This window comes from Heterodontus francisci, chromosome 8 (genome assembly GCF_036365525.1).
Source record: "Heterodontus francisci isolate sHetFra1 chromosome 8, sHetFra1.hap1, whole genome shotgun sequence".
Classification (NCBI taxonomy): Eukaryota; Metazoa; Chordata; class Chondrichthyes; order Heterodontiformes; family Heterodontidae; genus Heterodontus; species Heterodontus francisci.
The window spans coordinates 16,180,660-16,205,904 of NC_090378.1; the positions used below are offsets into that span (position 1 = coordinate 16,180,660).

The following is a 25,245-nucleotide window of genomic DNA, read 5'->3' on the forward strand; positions in this document are numbered from 1 at the left end:
TAAAAGGTTTTCCTCACATTGCTGTTGTTTCTTTTGCCAGTCACCTTAAATTGGTATCCTCTGGTTCTGTATACTTTGGCCAATGGGAAGAATTTTTCCCGATCTACTCTGTCCAGACCCCTCATGATTTTGAACACCTCTATCAAATCTTCTCTTAATCTTCTCTTTTCCAAGGAGAACAGTTCCCAGCTTCTCCAACCTATCCACGTAACTAAAATTCCTTTTCCCTGGAACAATCTTCATGAATCTTTTCTGCACCCTCTCTAATGTCTTCATGTCCTTCCAAAAGTGTGGTGCACAGAACTGGACAAAATACTCCAGTTGATTTGTGATTGAATTTTGAGTTTTGGGTGCCCAAACGAGCAGAAATCAGCCCATAGCTTGTGCCTGAGGCAAAGACGCCATGTTTTAAGACCTGGTCCTCATTTGATGGATGAATTGGTCAAGTAAGGGGCGAGCCCAAGTTGGAGCTGCCAGCAGCCCTGTGACCCGCGGAACTTATCGGAATATTCACCTCGACCGGTTTAATTCTTAAAATGGCAATCAGGGTGCACTGTATGTCACAGGACCCCACTTAAAACATTAAAAGGGGCTTATCGCCTGAAACAGGCAAGTGTTTGTGGGGCGTAGGTGTGATAAATGGTAAGCTCCTGTGAAAGCTGCAGAGAGCAATCGATGGTATTAACAGGGTGATTAGACCAGTGACCCCATGTTTAGGTCCTTTTAATGACGATTTTCCCAAGTGAAAATCAGCCTCATTGACAAACTTCTAGTCTGCCCTCCCCCTGCAAATATTGACACACTCCTTGCAGTTAGTCCCGTTGCAAGCATTTGTGAAGATATCAGATAGAAAGAAAGATCTCAGGACGTCCCAAATCACTTTACAGTCAATGAAGTACTCTTTGAAGTGTGGTCTCTGTTGTCATGCAGGAAACAGGGCAGCTAATTTCCAGGCTGCTGCTGGAGATAGAAGAAAGATCTCACAGTATGCAGTGCTCTAAAGCATAAGGAAGTTCACTGAGGCTCTCTATTCACACAGAGACAGCTTCAACTCCCTCTCTCTTGCCAGAGATAACCAGGCAGAGTGAGCAATAGGGTTTCCACAGATTGCAGGCTTCCCCATGGTGCAGGGTGCCACTGACTGCACGCACAGTGCTTTGCATGTGTCTCATGTGAATGCAGCCATTTTCATGAACTGAAAGGGATTCCACTCCCTTAACGTGCAGCTTGTGTGCGACCACAGACAGCTCATCACGCAGGCGAATACCCATTATCCTGGCAGTAGTCACAATTCCTTTATTCTGCAGTAGTCCTCTGTGCCACCTGTATTTAACCCACTGTGGCAAGTCAAAAGCTGCCTACTGGGCAACAAGGGTTGTCCACTCATGACATGTCTCCTGACTCCAGTCTGGAACTCACTCTCATGTGCACAGCAATGAGAGTCGTACTGCCACCAGGAATGTTATAGAGCACACCAATGGCGTCCTCAAGCTATGCCCCGCTGCTTCGACTGCTCTGGAGGTGCCCCGCAGGATTCAGCTGCGTGGATATCAAGATTTGTGGTAGTCTGCTGCATGACCACGCCATTTGGGGGGAACAGCCCTTGACACCACCTATCAGGTGTGAAGCTGAGAAGCAGGAACATGAGGAAGAGAATGAGGAAGGGGAGGAGGAGAAAGTGTAACAGGAAGTGGAGGAACATGAAGAGGAAGGGAGGCTATAACATAGGCAGCCCCGTTCTGACCAGGCTCTACAAATTCAAACAAATCATGAGCAACATGAGTAACTTCAACCACACTTCCCCGTTCACCAACTGTCCCACGCTCTTACATTCCCACTATCACTGACCACCACATTGTCCTTTCCAACACAAAAATAAAAATCACCAGAAAATGCACATTCCAATCCGTTTTTATCAATTCAATTATGACATAATGCAATAATAATAAATTACCCTTCTGCATTCTGTAAGCGTCTGTCTTCCACGTGCCTTTGTCTACCCTAGTCCTCCTATGAGGTGCTTCCCCAACGGCTGCAGCAAGGTTGGTGGAAGGCTGCTAATGGGCCTGGAGGGCAACCTTAAGCAACTCTGGGCCTAGAAGACCCAGTTTCGGATTGCCCCATTTCAGTCTGGGCAATGGCAGAGTAGCAGGAGTGGGAGTAGGAATGCTGCCAGCCGGAGAGGACAACAGGTTCGTGCTCCATGCAGCCATTGCCACACTCCTGAGGCGGCACCTTAGCAATGCTACTAACCTGTCGGAGAACAGACTGATGGACCGCTTCATGAACAGTTATGTGCAGAGCCAGAATGGCAGCAGTCTGAGTTTCCACGGACAAACTCAGACCTTTGATGGAAGTTGTTGGGGCTGCAATGAAAGCTGTGACATCAGCCTTCAGACCCTGTATCATGGGGCGTTCCACAGGCGTGCTGATGGAAAGGGTGGACTCCACGCTCTGCACAAAGCCCTGTGCAAAGTTGCAGCTGGACTCCTCCATGCTCCTTGGTATGGAGTATCGGCTTTCTGGCAAGCTTTCCAATACACCAAGTATTTGGTTATGCATATCTTCAATAGCCGGGCCCAATGAAGTCCTCATCTGACTCCTCTGCAGCAGAACTAGTGTGTGACCATACCCACCGAGAGTTGGCACCCGTGCTATCACTTCCCTCTGTCCTGGCTTCTACGCACTTGTGCTGGGTGTCTTATCACAGATCCCTCCTCTGTCCTAGCCTGTAAAATATAGGCAGGCTCAGTCTCTGAGCTTGTGGCTGCGAGTATAAGATTGAGTGACAGTGTCGCTTCATCTTCACTGCCTTCTTGTTCTTCCTCCACTGACTGGGAAGCTTCCTGTTCTTGGATGTCTGAAATGAAAAAGGGAGAAGGGTTGGGTTCTGGTGAGGCGAGAGGAGAAAGTAAGTGCATGCTTAACCCATCCTCAAGCTTGTGAGTCAGAAGAGATTGAGGGATGAGAGAGAAGTGGGATGAGAGAAGGGGGTTTCGGTACGCAGAAACCCTCATCATCGAACCCTCCAACCCCACCAGTGGCCATGGCCTCAGTGATGCCCCTTCTTATGATGTCCAGCACAGTCTCCTCCATGGGGGCTTAAACATGCAGACACGCTTGTCCTCCTCCAGCTCATTCATACTGCCTCCTCCTGCAAGAAAGCGATGTGTGTCAGTGAGGATCCTGCGATACGTTTGGGTGATATGTCATGGTTGAATAGCTGCCAGCTGTGCAAGCTGTGAGTTGTGTGCGAGGCTTGCTAAATGTATGAGGGCAAGGTAAAGCATACATGTTTCAGGGTTGAGTACTAAACTAATTGGTAGAGATTGTTGGTAGGTGGATAATGGGGGTGTAGAGAATTGAGCAGTGGATGGGGCTAGGGGTACCAGTGGGAGGATGTGCTAATTGAAAGGCGAACTCCCTTTTTTTCATTTGTTCCTGGGATGTGGGCATCACTGGCTAAGCCAACATTTGTTGCCCATCTCTAATTGCGCTTGAGAAGATGATTGTGAGCTGCATTCCTGAACCGCTGCTGTCCATGTGGGGTAGGTAGACTCACAGTGCTGTTCGGAAGGGGGAGTTTCAGGATTTTGATCCAGCGATAGTGAAGGAACAGTGATATAGTTCCAAGTCAGGATGGTGTCTGGCTTGGAGGGGGAACTTGCAGGTGGTGGTGTTCCCATGCATCTGCTGCCCTTGTGCTTCTAGGTAGTAGAGGTTGCAGGTTTGGAAGGTGCTGTCAAAAGAGCCTTAGTCAGTTGCTGCAGTGCATCTTGTAGATGGTACACACTGCTGCCACTGTGTGTTGTTGGTGAAGGGAATGAATGTTGAAGGTGATGAATGGGGTGCCAATCATGCAGGCTTTGTTCTGGATGGTGTCGAGCTTCTTGAGTGTTGTTGGAGCTGCACCCATCCAGGCAAGTGGAGAGTATTCCATCACACACCTGACTTGTGCCTTGTAGATGGTGGACAGGCTTTGGGGAGTCAGGAGGTGAGTTACTCGCCTCAGGATTCCCAGCTTCTGACCTGCTCTTGTAGCCATGGTATTTATGTGGCTGATCCAGTTAATTTTCTGGTCAATGGTAACTCCTTGGATGTCGATAGTGGGGGATTCAGAGATGGCAATACCATTGAACATCAAGGGGAGATGGTTAGATTCTCTCTTGCTGGAGATGATCATTGCCTGGCACTTAAGTGGCAAGTAACATTGGCACCACACATCAGCCCAAGCCTGGATTTTGTCCAGGTCTTGCTGCATTTCTACACGACTGCTTCAGTATCTGAGGAGTTGCAAATGATGCTGAACATTGTACAATCATAAGCGAACATCCCCACTTCTGACCTTATGATGAAGGGAAGGATGAAGAGCTGAAGATGTTTGGGCCTAGGGCACTACCCTCAGAAATTCCTGCAGCGATGTCCTGGGACTGAGATAACTGACCTCCAAATACCATAACACCTTCCTTTGTGCTAGGTATGACTCCAACCAGCAATTGGACCAACCCCCATTCCCTCTGACCCCAGTTTTGCTAGGGCTCCTTGATGCCATACTCGGTCAAATGCTGCCTTGATGTCAAGGGCAGTCACTCTCACCTCACCTCTGGAGTTCAGCTCTTTTCTCCTTGTTTGGACCAAGGCTGTAATGAGGTCAGAAGCTGAGTGGCCCTGGCGGAACCCAAACTGAGCGTCAGTGAGCAGGTTATTGCTGAGCACGTGCCGCTTTATAGCACTGTCGACGACCCCTTCCGTCACTTTACTGATGATCGAAAGTAGACCGATAGCACAGTAATTGGCCGTGTTGGATTTGTCCTGCTTTCTGTGTACAGGACATACCTGGGCAATTTTCCACATTGCCGGGTAGATGCCAGTGTTGTAGCTGCACTGGAACAGCTTGACTAGGTGCGCGGCAAGTTCTGGAGCACAGGTCTTCAGTACTGTTGCCAGAATGTTGTCAGGGCCCATAGCCTTTGCAGTATCCAGTGCCTTCAGCCATTTCTTGATATCACGTGGAGTGAATCGGATTGGCTGAAGACTGGCATCTGTGATGCTGGGGACCTCAGAAGGAGGCCAAGATGGATCATCAACTCAGCACTTCTGGTTGAAGATTGTTGCAAATACTTAAGTCTTGTCTTTTGCACTGATGTGCTGAGCTGCCCCATCATTGAGGACGGGGATATTTGTGGAACCTCCTCCTCCTGTTAATTGTCCGCCACCGTTCACGACTGGATGCAGCAGGACTGCAGAGCTTAGATCTGATCCGTTGGTTGTGGGATCACCTAGCCCTGTCCATCACATGCTGCTTCCACTGTTTGGCATGCAGGTAGTCCTGTATGTAGCTTCACCAGGCTGACACCTCATTTTGAGGTATGCCTGGTGCTGCTCCTGGCATGCCCTCCTGCACTCCTCATTGAACCAGGGTTGGTCACCCGGCTTGATGATATTGGTAGAGTGGGGGATGTGCAGGGCCATGAGGTTGCACAAGAACTAGGAGCAGGAGTGGGCAATCAGCCCCTGCAGCCTGCTCCGCTATTCAATACGATCATGGCTGATCTCATCTCGGCCTCAACTCCACTTTCCTGCCCATTCTCCATAACCCTTCAACCCATTACTAATTAAAAATCTGTCTATCTCCTCCTTAAATTTACTCAATGTCCTGGCATCCACCGCACTCTGGGATAGTGAATTCCACAGACTCACGACCCTTTGAGAGAAGTAATTTTTCATCATCTCTGTTTTAAATCTGCTACCCCTTATCCTAAAACTATGACCTCTCATTCTAGATTGCCCCACCAGAGGAAACATCCACTCTACGTCTACTTTGTCAATCCCCTTAATCATCTTATGTACCTCAATTAGATCTCCTCTCATTCTTCTAAACTCCAGAGAGTAAAGGCCTAAACTGCTCAATCTCTCTTCATAAGACAAACCCCTCATCTCTGGAATCAATCTAGTGAACCTCCTCTGAACTGCCTCCAATGCAACCACATCCCTTCTCAAGTAAGGGGACCAAAACTGTATGCAATACTCCAGGTGCAGTCTCACTAATGCCTTGTACAATTGCAGCAACACTTCCCTACTTTTATATTCTATTCCTTTAGCAATAAATGCCAAAATTCCATTTGCCTTCCTTATTATCTGCTGTACCTGCCTACTAGTTTTCTGTGAATCATGCACGAGGACACCCAGATCCCTCTGCACCCAAGCCCTCTGAAGTTTCTCTCCATTTAGATAATAATTTGCCTTTCTATTCTTCTGACCAAAATGGATAACCTCACACTTATCCACGTTAAACTCCATCTGCCAAATTTTGGCCCATTCACCTAACCTATCCATATCCATTTGTAAATTTTATTTCTTTATTGCAACTAACTATCCCACCTATTTTAGTGTCATCTGCAAATTTGGCTATAGTACCTTCTATCCCTGCATCCAAGTCATTAATATAGATTGTAAATAGTTAGGTCCCCGAGGACCGAACTCTGTGGCACCCCACTAGTTACATCTTGCCAACCAGAAAAAGACCCATTTATCCTGACTCTCTGTTTTCTGTTAGTTAGCCAATCCTCTATCCAAGCTAATAAATTGCCCCTAACCCCGTGTGATCTTACCTTGTGCATTAACCTTTTGTGTGGCACCTTATCAAATGCCTTCTGGAAGTCCAGATATACTACATCTACAGGATCCCCATTATCCACTTTGCTTGTTTACATCTTCGAAGAACTCTAGCAAATTAGTCAGACACTATTTACCCTTCATAAAACCATGTTGACTCTGATGGATTACATTTTGACTTTCTAAATGTCCTGTTCTTACTTCCTTAATAATGGATTCTAACAATTTCCAAATGACAGATGTTAAACTGGTCTGTAGTTTCCTACTTTCTGCCTCCCTCCCTTTTTGAATAAGGGCGTTATATTAGCATTTTTCCAATCCACTGGTACCTTCCCCGAATCCAGGGAATTTTGGAATATTATAACCAATGGATCCACTATCTCCGCTGCCACTTCCTTTAAGACCCTAGGATGTAGGCCATCGGGCCCAGGGACTTGTCTGCCTTCAACCCCAATAGTTTGCTCAGTACTTTTTCCCTAGTGGTGATGATTGTTCTAAGTTTCTCCCTTCCTATAACCTCTGCATTTCCTGTTACTATTGGGATGGTACTAGTGTCCTCCACCGTGAAAACGGAGGCAAAATACTGATTTAGTGTCTCCGCCATTTCGGTGTTCCCCTCTATTAACTCCCCAGTCACATCCTTCAAGAGATCAACATTCACTTTAGCTAAAATAAAAGCAAAATACTGCGGATGCTGGAAATCTGAAGTAAAAATAAGAAATGCTGGAACCACTCAGCAGGTCTGGCAGCATCTGTGGAAAGAGAAGCAGAGTTAACGTTTCAGGTCAGTGACCCTTCTTCGGAACTGAAATATTAGAAATGTCACAGGTTATAACCAAGTGAGGTGGGGGTGGGACAAATGATAACAAAGGAGGTGGTGTAGATTGGACAAGGCCACATAGCTGACCAAAAGGTCATGGAGCAAAGGCAAACAATATGTTAATGGTGTGTTGAAAGACAAAGCATTAGTACAGATAAGGTGTTAACGGACTGAATATTGAACAGCAGCAAGTGCAAACATGTAAAAAGAAGTGTGTAAGCAAACTAGACAAACTAAGATGAAATGAAATAAATGCAAAAAAAAAATGTAAAAAAGGAAAACAAAACTAAAAATGAAAGTAAAATGGGGGGCTGTCATGCTCTGAAATTATTGAACTCAATGTTCAGTCCGGCAGGCTGTAGTGTGCCTAATCGGTAGGTGACCGATTAGGCACACTACAGCCTGCCGGACTGAACATTGAGTTCAATAATTTCAGAGCATGACAGCCCCCCATTTTACTTTCATTTTTAGTTTTGTTTTCCTTTTTTTCTTTTTTACATTTTTTTTTGCATTTATTTCATTTCATCTTAGTTTGTCTAGTTTGCTTACACACTTCTTTTTACATGTTTGCACTTGCTGCTGTTCAATATTCAGTCCATTAACACCTTATCTGTACTAATGCTTTGTCTTTCAACACACCATTAACATATTGTTTGCCTTTGCTCCATGACCTTTTGGTCAGCTATGTGGCCTTGTCCAATCTACACCACCTACTTTGTTATCTCTTGCCCCACCCCCACCTCACTTGCTTATAACCTGTGACATTTCTAATATTTGTCAGTTCCGAAGAAGGGTCACTGACCCGAAACGTTAACTCTGCTTCTCTTTCCACAGATGCTGCCAGACCTGCTGAGTGGTTCCAGCATTTCTTGTTTTTAATTCACTTTCGCTACTCGCTTCCCTTTTATATTCTTATAGAAGCTTTTGCTATCCGTTTATATATTTTGTGCTAGTTTTCTTTCATAATTTACCTTTGCTTTTATTACTTTTTAGTAACCCTTTGTTGATCTTTAAAAGTTTCCCAATCTTCCAGCCTGCCACTGGCTTCTGCAATATGGTATGCCTTAGTTTTTGTCTTTGTGTTGTCCTTAACTTCCTTGCTTAGCCACGGATTACAGAGTGTGGTGGAGTACAATTCTGCTGCTGCTGATGGCCCACAACGCCTCACAGATGCAGAGTTTTGAGTTACTGGATCTGCTCAAAATCTATCCCATTTAGCACGGTGGTAGTGCCATGTAACACGATGGTGAGTATCCTCAATTTGAAGACAGAACTTCGTCTCCAAGAGGACTGTGCGTTGGTCACGCCTACTAATTCTGTCATGGACAGATGCATCTGCGACAGGCAGATTGGTGAGGACGAGGTCAAGTCGGTTCTTCCCTCTTGTTGGTTCTCTCACCACCTGCTGCAGATTCAGTCTAGCAGCTATGTCCTTTAGGACTCAGGCAGCTCAGTCAGTAGTGGTGCTACCGAGCCACTCTTGGTGACGGATATTGAAGTCCCCCACCCAAAGTATATTCTGTGCCCTTGCTACCCTCGGCGCTGACATTGTGCGTCAGATGGTTAAATTTGTTCCTGCACTGCATCCGTGTTCTTGAAGCAACATTCCTGACACTGATCTGTGCTGCTACCTCTTCCCACTGCCTGTTCAGCAGATGTCTGGAGGGCCTCCTGACCCCACTGCAGTTGCAGGATGTCTCCCCTTCTTTTCACCTCTTCCACCAGGACCTCCAATGCATTGTTTGAAAATCTTGGTGCTTGCTCTCTCTCATGTTCAGCCATCGCTCAAAGTATCTCAGCCCAAAGTGACTTTCGAAAAAATTCCCATTCAAATTGCAGTCACAATGCATCTCTGCTTTGAGAGGCACAGGCGGCCTTTAAATAGCACGAGTCACTCCCAACATCAGGCTCTCTGTTGATGCCTGCAGTCAATGAACAGTGTGGGAACGCTGTATTATTTAAAAAGAATAAGCAGCATCAATTTAACATGCTGCCTGCAACGCAATGAATGAGCACAGATTAATCGCGCACTGTTATCCCCAAACCTGTTTATTGGGTTTAGCCAATTTCTCCCCCTCTATTATGTTGGGTTTGTTAAATTGATGAACTCAGCGTCTGGGTAGAATTTTGGGTTTTGGGTCAAGTCCCCGAAGTCAGAGTCAATTGGGGGTCACGACTCCGCTCTCTGTGGGAAACAGTCACCCAGCAGTAATTTTCATCGAATTGGCTGTGTTGTGGCCAGAGGGCAGGTACGCTGTCCAATTAAGGATGCCGGCAAGGGTCAAGAAGAGGTGCTCCAACTCAGAAGGGGAGAGGGAGAGGGCCTCCATCTTGAAGCCCCCTGCCTGCAACTTTTAAAAGTTTTAAATTAAAAAATGGCCTCAGCAGCCCTGCCCACTATAGTAGAAGGGAACCTTCACAGGGTGGCCTGTGGCCACAGCTCGGGTCAAGCAGGCAGGGAGGGCCTCAGAGCCTGTCTAGAGCACCATTGCCAGGAGGCTGCCTCCAAGCACCTGGCCTAGTCCCTTACCCCTCGGGAGGCTCAAAGACCAAATGAAAAATTTCAGTCGACCGCTGATAATTGGTCTTTGTAGGCCATTAACTTACCTCAATTGGCTACGCACTGCTCACTGCCCTTCCGACCCCTCGCCCCCACATCGCGCCTCTGGGAAAATGGCCCAGGGGCACAGGGTGATGCCGGCAATCAGCACACCAGCTGTCAGTGTGGATTTTTGCACCCATCCGCCCCCATATGGAGGGCGAACATTCAGACCTCCCATTTCATCAACCTGGATAAGGTCCCTACCAAGTGGGAAAAGGCTGCGTTTGCTGACAATGCAACCATTAGGTGGCGCTGTACTGGCATATGCGCAAATACAGCCTCATCCACTGAAACATCACTGTCTGCGACAACTCAGGCAGCTGCAAGTAATAAAGATGGCACTGTTCAATTTGTCACAAAAAACAAATTAAATCCAAATCCCCTCAAAGGCTGTGAACGCTGCCTCCATCCCACCTCCCCCCCCTCAACTGCATCCCGCTCCCTCCTGCCATTGCTGCCCGTCTTCACTGCTCCTTCCCACATCTGTCAGCTCGCCGCTCACCTCGCCGCTTCCCCCCCTCAGCCACTCGCTCCTCGCTGCTTCCCCCCTAAGCCACTCGCTCCTCGCCTCGCCGCTTCCCCCCCTCAGCCACTCACACCTCGCCTCGCCACTTCCCCCCACTCAGCCACTCGCTCCTCGCCTTGCCGCTTGCTTTCCCCCCACCCCCGGCTGCCTGCTTCCTGCGTCGCCCTGTCAGCCCTTGGCCGAACGCTCCACCCTCACTGGCTCGTCCCCTGCTGTTTCTCTGGGTGACATGGAGGGGAGCAATTGGCCAAGGCGGGGGAGGGGGGGGGGAACTGCGAGGCCAAGAGTGTGTGGCTGAGGGGAGGCAGCGGCGAGGCAGGGAGCGATCGGGCTGGGGGGGGGGGGGGGGTGTCGGTGCTGGGGAAAACGCGCGTGCGAGCGGCTGAAGTGTCCGGGGTGGAGGGGGGGGGGGGTGGGGGGGAAGCAGCAAGGCCAGGAGCATGCGACCAACGGGTGGGGGGAACGCAGAGAGGCCGGGAGCAAGCAGCTGAGGGGGGTTGGGGAACACGGAGAGGCTGGGTGGAAGCAATGAGGCCGGGAGGGAGCAGCTGAAGCGGGGTACTGTTAGGGGGAAATGGAGGCAGCAATTGCAGCCATTGAGGGGTGAGGCAATGCCCAACATCATTACGTCTGGCGTCATTGCGTGCCGACGTCGATGCGCACGTGCACAGATTCATACTGGCAAGCTGGCAAATGTTCGGACGCACTGATGACATTAACAACTTGTTAGGAGACACTCCGATGGGAAAATGCCACTGAATTCCCAATCTCAGACCCGTGCCCTCTAACGCCTGGAGACATTTCATTTCCCACGTCAGCTATCCACGTAGCATCTGCGGGCAAGACTGTCCAATTAATGCTCCCACTCACTCCCACTACTGCAATACTGCTCTAACTCCAACATCTGAGAGGGTTATTTTAACCAAAGAGTGAAAACAGGTGCTAAATGGGTGGCATATTAATAAGACTAGCCAGTTTGAAAGTCAGGTTTGGCACACAAATTTGGTCCAAATTGCTGATTACCATAGGTTTAACACAATTTTCATGGAGCAGCATATGTGGGCTCCTCGCACCCACTTCCACTGAAGGTATGGACGGCTCTGGCCAGCACACAGCAAAACGTTACAGGATGGCTCAGGGAACGGGGGTGAGAGCGCACAGGTTCCTGAATGGGGCAATAGTCTAACAGATCCATGGGAGGAGGAATATCCTGTACCCACAGTGGGGGAAAGGATTCCCTCCTTACTCTCCAGTCCCTCTTTCCTGCAACAGCTGGTGACAGCCTCATGTCCTCCTCCAATTCCTCCTGCAGAGTAAGGGATTATTTCAGAATACACAGAAGAGATACATTCCAAAGAGAAAGAAAAATTCCAAGGGGACGACCCACCATCTGTGGTTAACTAAAAAAGTTAAAGATAGTATCAAACTTAAAGAGAAAGCATATAATTGCGCAAAGACAGAGGAGCAACCATAACATGATAGAATTCTTCATTAAGATGGAGTGGGAAGTAGTTGAATCCGAAACTAGGGTCCTGAATATAAATAAAAGAAACTACGAAGGTATGATGCGCGAGTTGGCTATGGTAGATTGAGGAACTTTACTAAAAGGGTTGACGGTGGATAGGCAATGAATAATATTTAAAGAACGTGTGCATGAATGACAACAATTATTCATTCCTGTCTGGCGCAAAAATAAAACCAGAAAGGTGGCTCAACCGTGGCTTACAAAAGAAATTAGGGATACTATTAGATCCAAAGAGGAGACATATAAAATTGCCAGAAAAAGCAGTAAGTTTGAGGGTTGGGAGCAGTTTAGAATTCAGCAAAGGAGGTCAAAGAGGTTGATTAAGCAGGGGAAAATACAGTATGAGAGTAAACTTGCGGGGAAGATAAAAACTGATTGGAAAAGCTTCTATAAATATGTGAAGAGAAAAAAATTAGTGAAGACAAATGTAAGTCCCTTACAGTCAGAAACGGGGGAAATTATAATGGGCAAAAAAGAGATGGCAGAACAATGAAATGCATATTTTGGTTCTGTCTTCCCAAAGGAGGATACAAATAACCTCCCAGAAATGTTAGGGAACCAAAAGGTCAAATGAAAGGGAGGAACTGAAGGAAATCAGTATTCATAAAAAAAAATAGTGCTAGGGAAATTAATGGGGTTAAAGGTTGACATACCCCAGGGCCTGATAATCTACATCCCAGAGTACTAAAGGAAGTGGTCCTGAAAATAATAGATGCATTGGTGGTCATCTTCCAAAATTCTGTAGACTCTGGAGCAGTTCCTACAGATTGGAGGGTGGCAAATGTAACCCCACTATTTAAAAAAGGGAGAGAAAAAACAGGAAACTACAGACCTTACATCAGCAGTGGGGAAAATGCGAGAGTCTATTATAAAGGATGTGATAGCAGAACAGCTAGAAAGCATAAATGGGATTGGGCAAAGTCAGCATGGGTTTACGAATGGGAAGTCATGCTTAACAAATCTACTGGAGTTTTTTGAGGCAACTAGTAGAATAGATAAAGGAGAACCAGTGGATGTGGTGTCTTTGGATTTTTAGAAGGCTTTTGATAAGATCCCACATAAGAAGTTAGTGTGCAAAATTAAAGCACATGGGATTGGGGGTAATATACTGGCATGGATTGAGAACTGGTTGACAGATGGGAGAGAGAGAGACTAGGAATAAGGGGGTCTTTTTCCGGATGGCAGGCAGTGACTAGTGGGGTACTGCAGGGATCAGTGCTAGGACCCCAGCTATTCACAATATATATTAATGACTTGGGTGAGGGAACTAAATGTAACATTTCCAAGTTTTCAGACGACCCAAAGCTGGGGGCGGGGGAAAGTGAGCGGCGAGGAGGATGCAAAGAGGCTCCAATGTGATTTGGACAAGTTGGGTGAGTGGCCAAATGCATGGCAGAAGTAGTATAATGTGGATAAATGTGAGGTTATCCAGTTTGGTTGTAAAAACAGCAAGGCAGATTATCTGAATGGTGATAGATTGGGAAAGGGGGAGGTGCAACGAGATCTGGGTATCCTTTAAGATTCAGATAATCTGCAGCAAGCAATTAGGAAGTCGAATGGTATGTTGGCCTTCATTGCAAGACGATTTGAGTACAGGAGCAAGGATGTCTTACTGTAGTTATACAGGGCCTTGGTGAGACCACATCTGGAGTATTGTGTGCAGTTTTGGTCTCCTTACCTGAGGAAGGATGTTCTTGCCTTGGAGGGAGTGCAAAGAAGATTCACTAGGCTGATTCCTGGGATGGCAGGATTGATGTATGAGGAGAGATTAGGTCGAATAGGCTTATATTCACTGGAGTTTAGAAGAATGAGAGAGGATCTCATACAAACCTATAAAATTCTAACAGGACTAGACAGGCTAAATGTAGGGAGGATGTTCCTGATGGCTGGGGAGTCCAGAACCAGGGGTCACAGTCTCAGGATATGGGGTATGCCATTTAGAACCGAGATGAGGAGAAATTTCTTCACCCAGAGGGTGGTGAACCTGTGGAATTCTCTACTGCAGAATGCAGTGGAGGTCAAGTCATTAAATATATTAAAGAAGGAGATAGATATATTTCTTAATACCAAAGGGATCAAGGGATATGGGGAGAAAGCAGGAACAGGGTACTGAATTAGACGATCAGCCATGATCTTTTTTGAATGGCGAAGCAGGCCCGAAGGGCCGAATGGCCTACTCCTGCTCCTATTTTCTGTGTTTCTATGTTTATGGGAGGCAGGTCAGAAGATTGGACAGAATATAAAAAATCAGCCAAGAAAGACTAAAAGATTAATGAGAGAAAAATTAGAGTACGAGAGAAAGCTGGCTAGAAATATAAAAACAGTGAGAGTTTCTATAGGTATTTAACAAAGAAAAGAGTTAACAAAAGTGAGCGTTGGTCCTACAGAAAGTGAATCTGGGAAATTAATAATGGAAAATAAGGAGATGGCAGATGAATTGAACAGGTACTTTGCATCAGTCTTCACCATAGAGGATACAAGTAACATCCCAGAAATAGCTGTAAAACAGGAAATGGGAGGAAAATTACAATCACCAGGGAAGTAGTAATGAGCAAATTGTTGGAGCTGTGGGCTGACAAGTCACCGGTCCTGATGCACTTCATCCTAGGGTCTTAAAAGAAGTGGCTAGGTGATGCGTTGGTTTTAATTTTCCAAAATTCCCTGGATTCGGGGAAGGTTCCATTAGATTGGAAAATAGCCAATTTATTCAAAAAGGGAGGGAGACAGAAAGCAGGAAACTACATGCCAATTAGCTTAACATCTGTCTTAGGGGGAAAATGTTTGAAGCTATTATTAAAGACGTTATAGCAGGGCACAAAGAAAAATTCAAAGCAATCAGGGAGAGTCAACATGGTTTTGTGAAAGGAAAATCGTGTTTAACCAATTTATTGGAGTCCTTTGAAGAAATAGCATGTGCTGTGGATAAATGGGAACCAGTTGATGTATTGTAGTTAGATTTCCAGAAGGCATTTGATAAGGTGCCACATCAAAGGTTATTGCGGAAAATAAAAGCTCATGGTGCAGGGGGTAACATTTTGACATGGATAGAAGATTGGCTAGCTAACAGGAAACAAAGAGTGGACATAAATGGGTCATTTTCTGATTGGCAACATGTAATGAGTGATGTGCCGCAGGGATCTGTGCTGGGGCCTCTACTTTTTACAATTTATATAAATGACTTGGATGAAGGGACCGAAGGTATATTTGCTAAATTTGCTGATGACACAAAGATAGGTAGGAAAGTAAATTGTGAAGAGGACATATGGGGGCGACAAAGGGATACAGATAGGTTAAGTGAGTTGGCAAAGATCTGGCAAATGGAGTATAATGTGGGAACATGTGAAATTGTCCATTTTGGCAGGTAGAATAAAAAAGCACATTATCTAAATGGTCCGAGTTTGCGGAGCTCTGAGATGCAGAGGGATCTGGGTGTCCTAGTGCATGAATCGCAAAAGGTTAGTATGCAGGTTTAGGAAGTAATTAGGAAAGCGAATAGGAAGGTTATGCTTCAGTTATACAGGGCATTAGTAAGACCATATCTGGAGTGCTGTGTACAGTACTGGTCTCTTTATTAAAGAAACAATGTAAACGTGTTGGAAGCAGTTCAGTGAAGGTTGATTGGACTAATACCTGGAATGGGCAGGTTGTCTTATGAGGAAAGGCTGGACAGACTAGGCTTGCATCTGCTGGAATTTAGAAGGGTAAGAGGCGACTTGATTGAAACATATAAGCTCCTGAGAGGTCTTGACAGGGTGGATGTGGAAAGGATGTTTCCTCTTGTGGAAGAATCTAGAACTAGGGGTCACTGTTTAAAAATAAGGGGTCGCCCATTTAAGACAGAGATGAGGAGAAATTTTTTCTCTCAGAGGGTCGTGAGTCTTTGGAACTCTCATCCTCAAAAGGCAGTGGAAGCAGAGTCTTTGAATATTTTTAAGGCAGAGATAGATAGATTCTTGATAAGCAAGGGGGTGAATGGTTATTGGGGGTAGGCAGGAATGTGGAGTTGAGGTTACGATCAGTTCAGAAATGAACTTATTGAATGGCGCAGCAGGCTCGAGGGGCCGAGTGGCCTACTCCTGTTCCTAATTCGTATGTTTGTATGAGACCCCTAGCAAGGTGGCGCTGACCAAGCACTCCCATTCTCCTGGTGACTCCCATAAGGTGCCCAGTAAGATGCACAACACAGCACTCACTCTTTTCAGGTGAAGTCCTCAGAGAATTTCCAAAATAAATGCTGCTCGAGTGTTGGTGAGGTCTTGACAATGTATCCCAGAAAGTCACTTGATGAGGTCCTCTTCACAGCTCTGGCAGCAATGACCAAGAAATGGTGAGTATACCTTTAAATGCCACTTGAAATCAACACCAGCGTCGTGTTTACTCCCAAACAGCAGGTCGCTATTCGGAGAGGGCCTTGCGGCCTCTTTAGTGAGTGCTAGCAGACAATTTAAGTGGCAATCAGCTGTTTAACAATCCTCCAGGTGGCCCTGCCAAGCACAAACTTTTACTCCTTTACCAACTTGGCATCTTTTGGGGAAACAAGGGCTAAACTGATGTTTCAGCTTAAAACCCGACCTGATCACCTCTTCGTGCCTGAAGAACTGAGTGAAAATCAGCCCCAAGTTATTTAAATACCTAAATCTAGGTCTGGGCCGTCACTTCAGTTCACCATCTGGCCCTCTCTGCAGTGCTGGCCTCCACGGAGTATAGGATTGTATTGTAATGAACCCCTTGGTCAAACAGACTGTCAACATTCAACTGTACAGTGAAGAATGGCCATGTAGATGAGTTATCAGGATGGGCTGGAGGGGCCTGTCCTTGGACACATTGAACTCTGTTCCAACAAAGGGGTGGGTGTGTCCAGGTTATCGGGTCAACAGGGAAGGGGCGGGGGGGGGGGGTGATGCTGAGAAATGAAGGAGGGGAAAATTGATAGAATAATAAAAGTGCTGTTTAAACATTTACCTGCAAAAGACAGACAGAGAGATAAAGAAACTTTCTTCTAAAACAGGGAGACAGAATCAGACAGTACTGTGGATAGAGGTGTTGCATGTGTCAGGAATGTACCCACCTCAGCTGCTGAGACAAAAGAGTCCGTCGATGCTATGCTGGTCGTGTCCCTCAGGCAGAAGTCGTCAGTGTCTCTGACGGTGATGTCGGTCTCCCTGTCTGCATAAAGATGAACGATACCTGATTAAGTTGCATCCGGGCAATATTTAAGAGGTGTTTACATGAGGGGAGCGTGACGACAGTAGACAGCGGCACTCAGCAACTGGAGGTGGCCATTCAGCTCCTCAAGCCTGTTCCACCATTCAATTAGATGATGCCGGATCTGCACATTAACAACTTGCATTTAATGAACATCTTCGAAGCTAAATAAAAACCCATCCACAAAGGGTTGCCAACTCTGCACAGACATATTCCTCCAGGTTTCATTGTATTACCTCAAACCACCCAGCTCACTCAGTCTTTTTCCCTCCCACCTCCAGTATTTTTATAACTAATAAATGAAAATGTTCAAAGATTAAAATCCATCCATATGATGTTTTTTCTCCCAGACATTGTTCACGGAGATTAATCTTTCATTCCTGATGACTCCAGGTCAATCCTGGAGGATTGGCAACCCTAATCACAAGCTGGGAATGGACAGAGAATCAGCTGAGGAGTTGTGAGTGGAAATCCAGTAAAAGGAAAGATGGATCTTGAACAGGGCATCAAAGGTTGACTCTTAAATGCCCTCTGAAGCAGCTTAACAAGCCTCCCAGTCATATGAAACTGCTGCAATTGCAGGGCAACTAGGAGTGGGCAATAAATGCTGGCCAAGAATAAATGAAACAAAAAGAGTTGCAGGCCTCTTTAAACCAGCCTCAAGTGATACTGCCAGAGTCTGAGGAGGCAGTAACCTTTCACCCTTTCCGACAAGAAAAAAAAGCAGACAAAATGGTCAAAATTAGTGGGTAAAAAAAAAATCAATGAAATGCTTGGTCTCAGATGTTTAAGCCCCTGTTTGTGAAACATTGGGACATTGCTGGAATTGTTCTCATTACTGCAGTGTTTAAAAGGGAGATATAATAGCGGTGTTCAAAATTATGAGGAGTTTTAATACAGCTAATAGGCATAAACATTTTCCATTGGCAGGAGGATCCGTAACCAGAGGACACAGATTTAAATTTATTGGGCAAAAAAACCGAGGCAAGATAGAATTGTATTTTTTTATGTAGTAGGTTCTCGCCATCTGGAATGCACTGTCTGAAAGGATGTTGGAAGCTGATTCAATAGTAACTTTCAAAAGGGAATTGGATAAATACATGAAAAGGAAAAATGTGAAGGGCGATTGGGAAAGAGCCGGGGAAGCAGAACTAATTCGATAGCTTTTTCAAAGAGCTGTCACCTGCACAATGGGCTGAATTTTCTTTTTTTTTTTCCATTCGTTCATGGGATGCGAGCGTCGCTGGCCAGGCCAGCATTTATTGCCCATCCCTATTTTCCCTCAAGAAGGTGGTGGTGAGCTGCCTTCTTGAACCGCTGCAGTCATTGGGGTGTAGGTACACCCACAGTGCTATTAGGGCCTCCGTCTGTGCTTTACGATTCTATGATTTCTGAGAGAAGCAATGCTATATAAATGCATGCTCTTTCTTCATTCTTCCTTTTTAAAGGCATGACAACCATCACATCACTGTTTACAGTGAACTGCAAAGGAGATGCCTTCAATGCCAAACCATTTTCTATGCGTCACTGTGTCAAAAATTGCATATACAGTGTTGCCTTTTAAAACCTCTAGTCTTTTAAAAAGTATTTCATGTAACAGCATCAAAGTGTTGTATTACAGCACAAAGTTAATACGTACAACTTACCCAGTAAAAAGCCAATACAATATAGTTAATTTTAAATATTTGGTTTGCAAACCTTTCTCTGTCAAAGACCTCCTTTAAAATATTACTGGGACCCCTGCTGGTGCGTTTCACCTTTGCCCCCAGTGGTAATTTGGCAGAGTGGATCACCTCTGATTTCAGTGGGATGAAGGTCTGGGTGGATTCTACAGTGCAGATGAGATCCGCCCTAACAAGTCGCAGGTTTGGAAGGTGCTGTCGAAGGAGGCTTGGCGAGTTGCTGCAGCGCATCTTGTATATGGTACACGCTGCTACCACTATGCTTTGCTGGCGGATGGGGTGCCAATCAAGCAGACTGCTTTGTCCTGAATGGTGTTGAGCTTCTTGAGTGTTGTTGGAACTGCACCCATCCAGGTAAGTGGGGAGTATTCCATCACACTCCTGACTTGTGCCTTGTAGATGGTGGACAGACTTTGGGAAGTCAGGAGGGGAGTTAATCACTGCAGAATTTCCAGCCTCTGACCTGCTGATGTTGCCACAGCATTTATATGGCTAGTCCCATTTGGTTTCTGGTCAATGGTAATGCCCCGAATGTTGCCCAGGTCGTTCTGCATGCAGGCAGGGATTGCAGTATCTGAGGAATTGTGAATGATATGGAACACTGTACAATCAGTGAACATCCCCACTTCTGACTTTATGATGGAGGGAAGGTCATTGATGAAGTCGCTGGGCGGCACAGTGGCTAGCACTGCAGCCTCACAGCTCCAGCGACCCGGGTTCAGTTCTGGGTACTGCCTGTGTGGAGTTTGCAAGTTCTCCCTGTGACCGCGTGGGCTTCCGCCGGGTGCTCCGGTTTCCTCCCACAGCCAAAGACTTGTGGGTTGATAGGTAAATTGGCCATTGTAAATTGCCCCTAGTGCAGGTAGGTGATAGAAGAATGGTGGGGATGTGGTAGGGAATATGGGATTAACGTAGGATTAGTGTAAATGGGTGGTTGTTGGTCAGCTCAGACTCAGTAGGCTGAAGGGCCTGTTTCAGTGCTGTATCTCTCTTTAAAAAAAAAAGATGGTTGGGCCTAGGACACTAGCCTAAGGAACTCCTGCAGTGATGACCTGGGACTGGGATGTTTGGCCTCCAACAGCCACAACCATCTTCCTTTGTGCCAACTAGTGGCGAGCCTTCCCCCTGATTCCCATTGAATTCCGTTTTGCTAGGGTTCCGTGATGCCATACTTGATCAAATGCAGCCTTAATGTCAAGGGTAGTCACTCTCAACTCACCTCTTGAATTCAGTTCTTTTGTCCATATTTGGACCAAGGCTGTAATGATGTCTGGAGCCGAGTGGCCCTGGCAGAACCCAAACTGAGCATCGATGAGCAGGTTATTGTTGAGTAAGTAACTCTTGGGATCATTGACACCTTCCATCACATGGAAATGAAACATGGACATGTTTACAGGGACCTTTGAGAATATTGAGACACTCTTGGGAATCCCTCAGTCAACAGTGACATGGTGGAGAATTCTGCCAATATTGGCATTTCTGGGACGAGCTCCGAATATTAACGTCCTCCGGTGGATCTCCTGCCTTAACGTCTGAAAGTCCGAGTCAGATGCCCAAAGTGCTATCATTGGGGAAAGTGTTTTTTTATTACTATACAGCAATAGAAATAACACGCTAGCAAATACAAACATGACATCAGCTCTGACAAAGAGCTGGTACGGACATGATGGCTGCCTGGCCTCCTTCTGTATTGTAAACCTCTATGGTTCTATATCCTGGAAACCCTGCTGTTCATAATGACATGTTACCCATTGCATTAGCCCCCAGATCCATGCCCTTTGTACTAACCCTTTCATGCCCTTTGTCCTCTCTACCCCTACAACCTTTTCCAGCTGTATGTCCCTGTCACAATCTTCTAACACTCACTCACTGTGCCTCTCTGCTCCTTCTTCCTCCCCTCCACATTCCACCATCAGCGTAGTGCTATTTTGAAAAACAGCAGTGGAGTTATGCCTGGTCAATATTCATCCCTCAAGGGTAGGCGGTGATGTAGTGGTATCATCACTGGACTAGTAACCCAGAGACCCAGGGTATTTCTCTGGGGACATGGGTTCGAATCCCACCACAGCAGAAGATGGAATTTGAATTTAATTAATAAATTTGGAGTTAGAAGCTAGTCTAATGATGGCCATGAAACCATTGTCGATTGTTGTAAAAACCCATCTGGTTCACTAATGTCCTTTAGGGAAGGAAATCTGCTGTGAAGGAAATCTGCTGTCCTTACCGGGTCTGGCCTACATGTGACTCCAGACCCACAGCAATGTGGTCAACTCTTACATGCCCTCTGAAATGGCGTAGCAAGCCACTCAGTTGTACGTACCCGCTACGAAGTTAATAAAAAGGAATGAAACCGGATGGACAACCCAGCATCGACCTAGGCACTGGAAACGACAACGGCAAACCCAGCCCTGTCGACCCTGCAAAGTCCTCCTTACTAACATCTGGGGGACTTGTGCCAAAGTTGGGATAGCTGTCCCACAGACTAGTCAAGCAACAGCCTGACATAGTCATACTCACGGAATCATACCTTACAGACACTGCAATCAATATCCCTGGGTATGTCCTGTCCCACCGGCAGGACAGACCAAGCAGAGGTGGTGGCACAGTGGTACACAGTCGGGAGGGAGTTGCCCTGGGAGTCCTCAATATCGACTCCGGACCCCATGAAGTCTCATGGCATCAGGTCAAACACGGGCAGGCAAGGTAACCTCCTACTGATTACCACCTACCGCCCTCCCTCAGCTGATGACTCAGTACTCCACCATGTTGAACACCACTTGGAGGAAGCACTGAGGGTGAGATGGGCACAAAATGTACTATGGGTGGGGGACTTCAATGTCCATCACCAAGAGTGGCTCGATAGCACCACTGCTGACCGAGCCCTAAAGGACATAGCTGCTAGACTGGATCTGCGGCAGGTGGTGGGGGAACCAACAAGATGGAAAAAACCAATCTGCCTGCTGCAGATGCTTCTGTCCATGACTGCATTGGTAGGAGTCCTTGTGGAGATGAAGTCCCACCTTCACATTGAGGATACCGTTCATCGTGTTGTGTGGCACTATCACCGTGCTAAATGGGATAGATTTCGAACAGATCTAGCAATGCAAAACTGGGCATCCATGAGGCGCTGTGGGCCATCAGCAGCAGCAGAATTGTACTCCACAACAGTCTGTAACCTCATGGCCCGGCATATCCCCCACTCTACCATTACCATCAAGCCAGGAGACCAACCCTGGTTCAATGAAGAGTGCAGGAGGGCATGCCAGGAGCAGCACCAGGCATATCTCAAAATGAGGTGTCAACCTGGTGAAGCTACAATACAGGACTATCTGCGTGCCAAACTGCGTAAGCAGCATGCGATAGACAGAGCTAAGCAATCCCGTAACCAATGGATCAGATCTAAGGTCTGCAGTCCTGCCACATCCAGCCGTGAATGGTGGTGGACAATTAAACAACTAACTAGAGGAGGTGGCTCCACAAATATCCCCATCCTCAATGATGGAGGAGCCCAGCACATCAGTGCGAAAGATAAGGCTGAAGCATTTGCAACAATCTTCAGCCAGAAGTGTTGAGTTGATGATCCATCTCGGCCTCCTCCTGAAGTCCCCAGCAACACAGATGCCAGACTTCAGCTAATTCGATTCATTCCGCGTGATATCAAGAAGCGACTAAAGGCACTGGATACTGCAAAAGCTATGGACCCTGACAATATTCCGGCAATAGTACTGAAGACCTGTGCTCCAGAACTTGCCGTGCCCCTAGCCAAGCTGTTCCAGTACAGCTACAACACTGACATCTACGCTGCAATTTGGAAAATTGCCCAGGTATGTCCTGTGCACAAAAAGCAGGACAAGTCCAACCCAGCCAATTACCACCCTATCAGCCTACTCTCAATCATCAGTAAAGTGATGTAAGGTGTCATCAACAGTGCCATCAAGCAGCATTTGCTTAGCAATAACCTGCTCAGTGACGCTCAGTTTGGGTTCCGCCATGGCCACTCAGCTCCTGATCTCATTACAGCCTTGGTTCAAACATAGACAAAAGGGCTGAACTCAAGAGGTGAGGTGAGAGTGACTGCCCTTGACATCAAGGCAGCATTTGACAGAGTATGGCATCAAGAAGCCCTAGCAAAACTGAGGTCAATGGGAATCAGGGGGAAAACCTGGTTGGAGTCATACCTAGCACAAAGGAAGATGGTTGTGGTTGTTGGAGGTCAATCATCTGAGCTCCAGGACATCACTGCAGGAGCTCCTCAGGGTAGTGTCCTAGGCCCAACCATCTTCAGCTGCTTCATCAATGACCTTCCTTCAATCATAAGGTCAGAAGTGGGGATGTTCGCGGATGATTGCACAATGTTCAGCACCATTCGTGACTCCTCAGATACTGAAGCAGTCCGCGTAGAAATGCAGCAAGACCTGGAAAATATCCAGGCTTGGGCTGATAAGTGGCAAGTAACATTCGCGCCACACAAGTGCCAGGCAATGACCATCTCCAACAAGAGAGAATCTAACCATCTCCCCTTGACATTCAACAGCATTACCATCGCTGAATCCCCCACTATCAACATCCTATGGGTTACCATTGACCAGAAACTGAACTGGAGTAGCCATATAAATACCGTGGCTACAAGAGCAGGTCAGAGGCTAGGAATCCTGAGGCGAGTAACTCACCTCCTGACTTCCCAAAGCCTGTCCACCATTAGGGCGGCATAGTGGCGCAGTGGTTAGCACCGCAGCCTCACAGCTCCAGGGACCCGGGTTCGATTCCGGGTACTGCCTGTGTGGAGTTTGCAAGTTCTCCCTGTGTCTGCGTGGGTTTTCTCCGGGTGCTCCGGTTTCCTCCCACAAGCCAAAAGACTTGCAGGTTGATAGGTAAATTGGCCATTATAAATTGTCACTAGTATAGGTAGGTGGTAGGGAAATGTAGGGACAGGTGGGGATGTTTGGTAGGAATATGCGATTAGTGTAGGATTAGTATAAATGGGTGGTTGATGTTCGGCACAGACTCGGTGGGCCGAAGGGCCTGTTTCAGTGCTGTATCTCTAATCTAATCTAATCTAATCTAATCTACAAGACACAAGTCTGGAATGTGATGTAATACTCTCCACTTGCCTGGATGGGTGCAGCTCCAACAACACTCAAGAAGCTCGACACCATCCAGGACAAAGCAGCCCGCTTGATTGGCACCCCATCTACAAACATTCACTCCCTCCACCACCGACGCACAGCGGCAGCAGTGTGTACCATCTGCAAGATGCACTGCAGCAATGCACCAAGGCTCCTTAGCCAGCACCTTCCAAACCCACGATCTCTACCAACTAGAAGGACAAGGGCAGCAAATACATGGTAACACCACCACCTGCAAGATCCCCTCCAAGTCACACACCATCCTGACTTGGAACTATAATCGCTGTTCCTTCACTGTCGCTGGGTCAAAATCCTGGAACTCCCTTCCTAACAGCACTGTGGGTATACCTACCCCAAATGGACTGCAGCGGTTCAAGAAGACAGCTCACCACCACCTTCTCAAGGGCAATAAGGATGGGCAATAAATGCTGACTTGGCCAGCGTCGCCCACATCCCATGAATGAATAAAAAAAAAATCACAAAACAGATTATCTGGTCATGGTCACATTAATGTTTGTGGGAGCTTGCTGTGCGTAATTTGGCTAACATGTTTCCCACATTATAATACTGACTACACCTCAAAATATACGTCATTGGCTGTAAAGTGCTTTGGGACATCCTGAGGTTGTTAAAGACGCTGCATAAATACAAGTCATTCTTTCTTATCTTCGAGAGCCCGGCACACCCTACGTCATTAACCACGCCCTTCAGTCACCTCTCCTGGAAGGCAAATGACATGTTGGCTTGTATTGCAAGGGGACTGGAGTAAGGAAGTCTTACTACAATTGTATAGGGCTTTGGCGAGACCACACCTGGAGTACAGCGTCAGTTTTGGTCTCCATACCCAAGGAAGGATGATCTTGCCTTGGAGATGGTACAGTGAAGGTTCACTAGATTGGTCCCTGGGATGAGAGGGTTGTCCTGTGATGAGAGGGTGAGCAAATTGGGCCTATACTCTCTGGAGTTCAGAAGAATGAGAGGAAATCGCATTGAAACTTACAAGATTCTGAAGGGGCTTGACAGGGTAGACAAAGAGATTGTTTCCCCTGATTGGGAAATCTAGAACACGGGAGCGCAGTCTCAGAATAAGGGGTTGCTCATTTAGGACTGAGATGAGGGGAAATTTCTTCACTCAGAGTTGTGA

The 25,245-nt window shown here is 46.7% G+C and overlaps 1 protein-coding gene across 2 annotated transcripts in view; it reads right to left on the reverse strand.

The window, feature by feature from the left end:
- The window catches only part of miga1 (mitoguardin 1), a 105,588-nt gene that overhangs the window by 45,756 nt on the left and 34,587 nt on the right, over nucleotides 1-25,245 (reverse strand). For both annotated transcript variants that reach the window (XM_068036682.1, XM_068036680.1), the window contains exon 9: nucleotides 17,157-17,254. In XM_068036682.1, coding sequence (XP_067892783.1) covers nucleotides 17,157-17,254 — 98 coding nt within the window. The remainder of the gene's footprint in view (nucleotides 1-17,156; nucleotides 17,255-25,245) is intronic.